The 9,479-nt window shown below is 51.2% G+C and overlaps 1 protein-coding gene across 1 annotated transcript in view; it reads right to left on the bottom strand.

Annotated features, from left to right (window-relative positions):
* Positions 1-1,594: 1,594 nt before the first annotated feature.
* The window catches only part of CUNH1orf198 (chromosome unknown C1orf198 homolog), a 33,202-nt gene continuing 25,317 nt past the window's right edge, over positions 1,595-9,479 (bottom strand). Inside the window, exons 3-4 of the mRNA XM_045877845.3 lie at positions 7,766-8,314; positions 1,595-4,545 (exon numbers count right to left, since the gene is read on the bottom strand). Of these exons, the coding sequence (XP_045733801.1) occupies positions 4,489-4,545; positions 7,766-8,314 (606 nt within the window). The 3' untranslated portion in view covers positions 1,595-4,488. The remainder of the gene's footprint in view (positions 4,546-7,765; positions 8,315-9,479) is intronic.

Genomic DNA, 9,479 nt, shown 5'->3' with positions numbered 1-9,479 from the left:
GGGAAATTAACATTTTTATAATACTACATTATCACACCCAGGATAATTCACTTCTTCTATATCTTCTATTTCTTTTTTATAGTTTTTTTTAAAGATTTTATTTATTCGTCAGAGAGAGAGAGAGAGCACAAGCAAGTGCCCCTACAGTTTTCTTTAAACCAGCTTTTGTATACCTGATGAAGTTGATTCCTGGATGCGTTTTTTTTTTAATTGCCATCAGGAGCTGGTTTCTTTTACTTTTAACCTATCTGTGTCTTTGTATTAAAATGCATTTCTTGTAGACACCATCTAGTTGGTATCCTTCTATTTAAGTTTCTAGCTGGTACTGCTGCTCTAGATGTTTAAGTTAATCTTATATCCAGAACTGCTCACTTGTTTTCCGCCTGACTTCAGGTGGGATTCAGAATCACAATACCCTCCTAAGGTTGGTATCAAGGCACCTGGAAGGCTGGTAAGTTCATTAGAAAATTGCATATAAGCAGACGATCAGACCAAAGAAAATGCTAGAAAAGCACGAGGGGCGCCTGGGTGGCTCTGTCATTAAGCGTCTGCCTTCGGCTCAGGTCATGATCCCAGGGTCCTGGGATCAAGCCCCACATCGGGCTCCCTGCTCAGCAGGGAGTCTGTTTCTCCCTCTCCCACTCCCCCTGCTTGTGTTCCCTCTCTCGCTGTGTCTCTGTCAAATAAATAAATAAAATCTTTAAAAAAAAAAAAAAGGCACCATGAATACCCCCACTCCACAACAGAGGGTATTCTTGCCCCCCCAGACTCAACATCTTCCTTCCTGGCTGCATAATGCACCCAGGTAGATTTTGCCTCTAGGTTGATGGCTCCTTCTTGCATGGAAACTATGGGTACAGCTATATGTGTGTATTTGTACCACATACTGAGCGACCATAAGTTGTTAAACCTACGAGCTTGGGAGCTATTCTGCCTCCTCTCATAATGTGTCAATATGTTAATCCAAATGCTTGTCGTCTCAGAACCTTCCTCACAACCACTGCACACCAGCAAGTCAGCAAGTACCATCACTTGCTCACCCAGGAATCTTCGGTGCCCGAGGCAGCAAGGCCCCACTGTGCAGGCTAAGAAGTTAGGAGAAGTCTGTCAGCCTGAACCACCATTGCCCTGAGAGGTATTAGTTTTCAAAGCTTTTTTGATATGAAAAATTGACATCTACAAATTCCCTTCCATCTTGTGGTTGGTAACTTACGACCTGCACTTTAACGGATGGAATAGGACTGACTGGCCATACTTAAGCTTGTATTTCTTCCAAGAAAAATCCACTTCACCCAGATTCAAAGTGAAAGCTTTCAGGGAGATTGCATCTGCTCTTCTGAGTCAGTGATGCGATAAGTTTGTCTCTGGGAAGAAGTGCCCTCCAGGATCCATCCCACCCCTTCTGCTGGGGCCCCGTGCACCTGGGCCCCCCCCCCCAAACCTGCATGGGGCACCGAGTCAGGCCCACGCACAGCGGGCTTCCAGAAGGTTTCACACTTGCTTAACTAGTACAAATCCCTCTCCTCTGTGCTCAACAGCAATCATCCTGATGGGCTTCCCAACTCCAGTAGAGGCCCCAAATAGACACACCTAGCATATTTTAAATGGCTTTATTAAAGGCTATTAATATAAAATACAACCAAGTTACAAGTCGTCAGTAAGAATGTTTCTTTTTTTTTTGAAAACATGTATCAAAGAAAGGGAGACGCAAAGAAAGGGAGGTGGCTCTGACATCCCCGTGGGGTGCTCAGCAAGAGCTGGATGACAGAGCCCAGCCATCCCCAAGGGGGCAGCACTCCCAAACTGAGAGAGCGGGGTAGGGACCCCCCAAGGCAAAGAGTTGAAACTGGTTTCTGACTTCCTGGGGGACAGTTTGCAAAACACAGTCACCCAAAGCAAAACACTAAATCCTTGAGCTGAATCCCAGGTGCACAGAACGGGGGTGGGGTGGGGGAGACCCCCAAAACCAAATACAGGCTTCAGTTGAAAAGTGTGTATTTTTATTGAAAAGTGTGTATTTTTTAAAATAATAAATACAAACTTCTGGTTCTAGAAACTCTACCCTGATACATGGCGGGGGGGGGGGGCGGAAGTGAGGTGGCAAACCTAAGAGATTCATTTGTCCGTACTTAGACACACTGAACACAGGCTCCCCAGAGGGCAGGGCCAGAACCACCTTTACACGGACCTCGGGGTGAAGAGGATCTGCTGGTCAGGCGGGATGGACACCCACCAGCCTGTGTCCTCCAGGCCTTCACTTCTCTCTCGCACAGCCCCTTACTTCTAAAAGCAGGGCCAAGCAACATGACTCTAGGATTTCCCAAGTTTTGACTTTACATTTAATCTCAGGAGGCCGTCGGTTACGAAACTTTAAACGCTGTCCTGAGAAATAACCGAACACCTCTAGGGGAGGATCCCAGGTGCCACCAGGGGAGGCAGAGACTTTCAACCATCCCCACACCCCCTCAGCTCCCAGAACAACATGAAAGGAATAACTGGGCTTTATGAGAAAGTCGGCAAGAAATGAGAACCATCTCCCCGGACAACAGGCAGATCACCTTGGGCTAACTGTTCCCGGATGTAGTTCAGTCCTCCCTGCTACCTCAGCACCAAGGAATACAAACTCACACCTGTACACCTCTCTCTCCTTTAAGGACCCCTGTTTTCAAGCATGGGTTCTAAAACAGCCCACTGCCCTCCAGGCTAGAAGTGGAGGCGGGTGGTAAGCCAGGCTCGGAGGCTCAGCGGCAGACCTGAGGGGCCGGCACCTTGCTGTGCTATTTCAGCTGGGATTGCCCTTTTCCCTCCCCACCATGCTAGAAACCTTTTTTCCCTGGCATGTGTCAACTATCTTTAAATGGTACAAGAAGAACCTATATTTGCCATAATACCGTCAGTCACCAAAACAGGAAGGTCATATCTACCACCCTAAGGGGCCAAATGAGGTTTAGGGACATAATGCAATTGGCAGAAACCAAATCAAAAGTTGGCTAGGCCACAACTTTGGCAGAAACGTTCTCGGAAAACAAAAAAAAAAAAGTTGCCATGTGCTTTACCTTGGAGCCAGATAAGATACTCTGGAAATCACTTAAGGTCGTACGAAACAGAAATGCATTTCTAAAAAGACACACTTTGATATTGAAACCAGGCGCTCACTGGTCTGACTCACAGGGGTTAAGGCTTCGGGTGAGGAGAACACAGTGAGAGGCAATGTGTAGATAACACACGGGCATGTCCGGCAGGCTCACGCAGCTCAGGGCCACGGGTCAGGGCCCAGGCTTCCCAGGCTAAGGCCCATGCTCCTCCTCGCCCTGCCCCACACACCTCGGGGGCATGGGCCACCTTGCTCCCCTGGGCAGCTGCAGAGTGGGCAGCCAAGTCTCACTCCAGGACATGCCACTGCTATGACCACAAAGGTCTCCAGGGGGCGCTGCGGGGCGCTGCGGAAACTTGACTCTTCCACTTCTGCTGGTGGTCAAGAAGGCGGAGGGAGATCCATCCGGAGAGTTTGACCAGTTCTCGGGATGAAGGCCGTCCACTGCCCCTCCCAGTCTCCTGCTGGGAGGTTCTAGCACAACTAATCAGAAGAGCCCCGTCCTCCAACACCTGCCATCCGCCCTTACTCCTGCAGATAGATGCCCCGGACAGGAAACACCCACCAGGCCACATAAGTAGCAAAGAACTTCCAAAAAGAAACCAGTACACACCCAAGGAAAGTGGTAGCCCTACAACGTCTATATCTAGATACAAAATAATGAAAAGTTAATACAAAACTTTTAAAACATGCAACTCTTCTTAAACAATGATGAATAGTTTGAATATGTATCAGGGCAGCTGAAAGAGCATCTCTGCTATGTGCCAACAGTCTGTTTCCTGGAAACGTCGTGAGGGTGGAGGGGGGCACACGATGCGAGAAGGGTGACTTCAGGAAGCCCTGGGCAGCTGGGAACGTTGGGTGGGAATTGGGGGCGGGGGCAGGGGGGTCATGTTTCTGTGGTCACAGCCAGCCCTCGTGCTGATGTCACTACTGCTGAGGAATCACCAACAGCCACCCAACAAAACCCACTGGATTAATAAAACGGGGAGAGGCTGAAGGAGAAAGAGATGGAAGTCGCTTTTACGTTTTTTGTGACACGATGAGAAACCTCGTTCTCTGAGTGGGGGGAGAACTGGGTGGAACTGGGAACAGAAGCTTTATGTACAAGATCGACGGAATTCCTTAACAGTCTTAAAAAATTCCAAATGCAAAACTTCTGTTATCAAATCATTGAAAATAGCATATATATATCTGGCCTTACCAAAAGAGAAAAATCTGGAAATCTGGACAAGGCAATATTTACCAGTTTCCAAACGATTAAGAAAAAAGTGTACAGAAACCAGGAAAATACACAGGGAAATATTGCCCATTTTATCCTCCTCCACCACACCATTTTGGAAAACACTTAGCGGTTCTTGGTTTTAATATTTTTTTTTTTGGTCTAATACATTTTACCAGTTGTCCAGAAAATCAAATCCTGTCTTCAAGAAGACATTACTTGAGGTGACCTGTAGAAGAGACATAAACACCAAAGTAAGACATGGATTTCTTTCTTCTTTTTTTTTTTTCAGTTACGCATAATCTAAAAACAGCATCTCATTTAAATTGACCCAAATGAAATCGCTCGCTTCCATGTCGGAGGCTCTCTGACCTCAATTTGCCTCAGTGCTTGGAACCAGAAAATGAAAGAAACTTCAACGTGAGCCACACTCTGCCAGGATCCGGCGCTTTCCCCCGCTCTGTCCCCAGGCAAGTCTGCAAGCAGCTCACAGAGAAAAGGAAACAAATGTATCTTTTCTATGTGTGCACGGACAGGCGTGCTGAAACGCAGTCATCACGGAAGAAGAGGACAAAGGACAAAGTCTTTCTGCGGCTCTCTCACACGAGCACGCGCATCCACCTGGCGCATCCACCTGCCCGGCTGCAGCCTTCGGGACGGATGCTCTGACGCCCCGCCCTCCACGGAGCTGGCAAAGGGCAAAAACACTTCCGTGGAGATGATGACACCCACGGACTAAAGCAGGTTCCCTCGAAGCTGGTGAGCCAAAACAGGAAAACCCAAAGTCAGGCAAGCGGTCCTCTCTGCTTTTCTACGGGTTTCTTCAATGAGGCTGGCATTTCGCTCTGCTCTGCACCCAGATATCTGTTCATGTGCTCTGACTGCCCACTCTCCTACACACACTTGCCTGTGTCTCTTTACAATTATGTAACAGCATCCTTCAGAGGAAGACCCAGGTGCCAAGTATCAGAGAAAGATCACTAGGGAGGCTCATCGGTGAGCCTAGCAGGTAAGAAGGAGCAGGTGGGCGGCAAGGTTAGAGACACGGAAGAGAGCAAAGACACGGGGCACGGGGCTACCGCGGGCAGGACAGGGAGGCGCCGAGGACAGGCTGGAAAGCTGAGGGGCCGCTGATGGAGGGCAGATGGAGCTCCTGGCACAGGGCTCCCCTTCTTCAGCAGGACAACTCACAAGGTCATCTGCTGGGAGAGGAGTGGAAGCACCTGGAACCCCATTCCAGGACGCCCAGACGATGACCACAGCTCAACAACACAAAACTCAACTGTTAAAACTGGACAAGGGATCCAAACAGACATTTCTCCAAAAAAGATGTACAAGTGGTCGATAAACAACATGAAAAGACAGTCAACATCCCTAACCACTGGAGACCGGCAAATCGAAACCGCGATGAGACCTAAGGTACCGTCTCGCAGCCATTAGGATGGCTGTGATCAAAGAAGAAAGAAAACCAGAGTTGGCAGGATGTGGAGAAACTGGCCCTCTCGCGCGCAGCTGAGGGAACGTAAAATGGAAACAGTATGGCGGTTCCTCAAAAAGTTAGACACAGAATCACCATGGGATGCATCCGTTCCTCTGCCGGCTGCATACCCCCAAGAACGGAAAGCAGGGACCCAAACAGATATCTGTAGAGCCGTGCTCACAGCAGCATTGTTCACAGTAGCTGAGAAGTGGAAGTCACCCACGTGGCCATCAACAGATGGGCGGATAAACGAAATGTGGTAAATCCATACAGTGGAGTATTATTCAGCCTCAAAAAGGAAGGAAATTCTGCCACATGCTACCAGTGGGTGAACCCTGAGGACATTAAGCTGAGTGAGATAAGCCAGACACAGAAAGATGGAGACCTGTAGGATTCTACTTATATGAGATATTAAGAGTGTTAAATTCACAGAGATAACAAGTAGGATGGTGGCTGCCAGGGGTGGGGGGGAGAACAGGGAGTTGTTTAATGGGTATAGATTTCATTTTTCAAGATGAAAGAGTGCTATAGATGGATGGTGGTGATGGCTGCATAACACTGTGAACGGATCTAATACCACAGGGCTGTATACTCAATATGGCGGCACATTTTATGTTATGTATATTTAACCACAATACACACTTTTTAAAGTATGTGTTAAAAGGAAAAAAAAAAAAAAGGACAACTAAAGAGTCTGGATGGTGCTACCGTGGAAAAAACCAGCAAGGCACACACAGAGGAGTGTGGGGGGTGCGGAGTACCCCTCAAGTGTGCCTGCCTGCCTTGCCAATAGGTAACTTCCCCAGGCTCCAAAACCCAGACCCAAACCTAAAGACCCCATTTTTCCTCCCTCTGGCCATCCTCTTTTGTGAGCAGGTGGCCCCTTTCCATCCCTCCTTCCCTCCCCGCCTCGGGACTCATCACTCCCACCCATGCAGAAAATGGCTGAATGTCAGGAAGCATTCAGGGAAGTGCCGTCCAACTCTAAGATGGACCTTGTTTACGTTCTCACCCAGGTGCAAGAGCGATCCACGATCTCCCCCAGAAATGGTGCTCAGACATGCCTATATCCAAACTACTGCTTTGTTCATCATAAAGCAATGTCTCAAAACCAAGGCCTCCCTCTGAACCATAATGACTTTGGACTGGTTTATTTTATTTTGTTTTCGTGCAATCCTCCAACACTGGATCCATTTAAATTCATTACCAAACATTTTGTTTTCTTTTCACTGTCTTAGTCTCTTAAGCAATGCAGACCAACTGGCACAGACGATGGTCGAGGCTCCCACAAAGAAATGGGAAAGCACTCAGAAGCCATTCACCCTATTCTCCTGCACCGTCCCTTTCTTCAGGATGCATTCCTCTTCACCCAGTGAACATTTCAGATCTTTCTTTTGCTTCCCCCCAAAAAGAACTCCTTTCTTAGGATTCCTCCCAGACACGTAACGCTATCCTGTTTGGAAACGAGTAGCTGCCAATCACTCCTTGAAGCCAGAGTCTCCTGTGGTCCCTGAGAACGAGCATGGCTGCTCTTGGTGGAGGCTTGGCGGTTCTGCCTGCTTCCTTCCTCCCCAACACCCCAGCCCGAATTTACAGACCTGTCAGTTGAGTGGGCATCCAAATCCCTCCCACACTGCCCTCTCCCTGCGAGTTCCTGCGCTCACTGCCCCGCTGCCAGCCCTCGCTTACCTGCCCTCACACACCTGGGGAAGGGCAGCGGGCATCTGCGACATCTACGTGTAACAGGCAAACAAGTCATGGCACTGAGACAGAACCATGAGACGTTTCTCCTTGCACACGTGTCAGTCGCTGAGCTGGGGAACAACCCAGCTCTCCTGATCCCCAAAGTCCCCCCAAGGAATGGGCAAGAGAAAGAAGGGGAAGGAGGAGAAGAAAGCGAGGGCATCTGTGGCCCACCCATCTTGTGGGAGGTCTCCCCGGGTCACTCCTGGAGGGAGGGGCCACCCACCTGTGTTGGCATGGGTTCCGAGAACAGAGCATCCTCCACATCCTCCACGTCCTCCTGCCGGTCCTCAGGAGAGGGCAGCTTCCCCACGGGCTCGGACGGGGTGGCTTCCTTCACCGTGCTGGTGCAGGCCTGGACAGGCTGGGGTCTCTCGTGCTCGACGCTGACACAGGGAAGGATGCGCTGCTCCTGGCGGAGGGTGCTGGGCCTTTCCACCTTGGCCTCCCTGTCCTTCAGGGCAGGGTCCTGCCGATAACAGGCAGGCAGGACCTTTTCACCTTTCTCCATGGACTTGATCTGGCTGGGGGTCAGCGACTGGAACTCAGCCTCGGGCCCCTCTCCCCGGGACCGCTCTGCATTGATCTTCCAGAAGGAAGCTTCCTCTTCCTTCCGGGCAGGACCCAGGGCGTCGAGGCTGGAGGACTTGCTGCCCTGGGAAGACCGGAGGGCCTGCGAGCCCTGGGAGGCTTTCAACAGCTGTCTCGGCTCGCTGGCTGTGCTGCTGGCTGGCTCTTGGATGGATAAAGAGCAGACACTGAACTCCATCTGACTCTACAGCAGGGACACAGAGGAGCAAAGAACAAGCATTACAATCCACCGTCACGGGCGTGCAGCTCACACCTCCGCCCGCCTGACAACAGTAACGCTGGTTGTCGTCCATTTGCTGCAACTTTCTGTCCTGAGGGCTTTTCTTCAGGATGGCGGTCCACGCACCCACCACGGCAGAAGCTCAGACACCAAGGCCCTGCCACACTCCAGGCCACCAGCAGTGCAGAGACTTGGACTCGCTGAGGACTCCGGCCTCTGCCTGGTGAGCAGAGCACCCGCCTGTCTCCTCAAGAGTGAATCCAGCACCCTCCGGAGGAGGGGCTGTCTGGCGGTGACCACCCTCCCTGGAAGGTGACGAAGAAGGTGCACGGCTCTGCACAACACCGCCCCGCAGCGAGGGTCAGCACCCAGCCCCAGCACCCAGGCCCATCGCTCCCCACCTACGGCGGCGGGTGGTGGACAAGGGTGAATGAAGCCGACAGAGCCAGAGCCTGTTTCCTGGACTAAACAGCCGCGGAGACCCGACCCACCCACCCCTGCCGGACACGCCATCTTCACAGCTGCTACCGACTGCTTGTCTGTGTGACGCTCAAATTCGCACGTGGAAGCCCTACCTCCCGGAGTGAGGTACAAGGAGGTGGGGCCTCTGGGAGGGGATCAGGTCATGACAGTGGGGCCGCCAGGATGGGATTAGTGTCCTTATAAGAGACACAGGAGCAATGATCTCTCTCCCACCATCCAAGAACATGGTCAGCGGGAGGCCGCCTGCAGCTGGGAACCCCAGCACCCTGACCCTCCAGCCTGCACAACTGTGAGAAATGAATGTCTGTTGTTTAAGCCCCAGTCTGTGGTCTTTGTTACGGCAGCACAGGCTGAGCAAGACGGTGTGTCATGCGGAGGGGTACTCGGGGGGACGCTCCCACTCAGTAGTGTTCTGCAGCTCTGACCTTGATCCCGGGCCTGAAGCCCGGATGCCGTCCCCCACGGGAGACCGCGGGCCCCGAGGCCAGCGCATGACCCACACCGCGCCTGAGTGTCCCAGAAATGCTTTGCTCGATCCGAGGCTGCTCAGCGCAGCGACCTCCAAGAAGACCAGCTCTGTGCTGTGCTGGAGGACACATCGGGACAGGGAAGGACACCTCGGTCCCTGCTCCAGCGCAGAGCTCTG

The sequence above is a fragment of the Mirounga angustirostris genome, unplaced genomic scaffold (assembly GCF_029215605.1).
Source record: "Mirounga angustirostris isolate CCGP_5_RB_7025 unplaced genomic scaffold, mMirAng1.0.hap1 SCAF_6, whole genome shotgun sequence".
Taxonomy (NCBI): Eukaryota; Metazoa; Chordata; class Mammalia; order Carnivora; family Phocidae; genus Mirounga; species Mirounga angustirostris.
The sequence above is the reverse complement of the archived record's forward strand: the minus strand, read 5'-3'. Positions and strand labels throughout refer to the sequence as shown.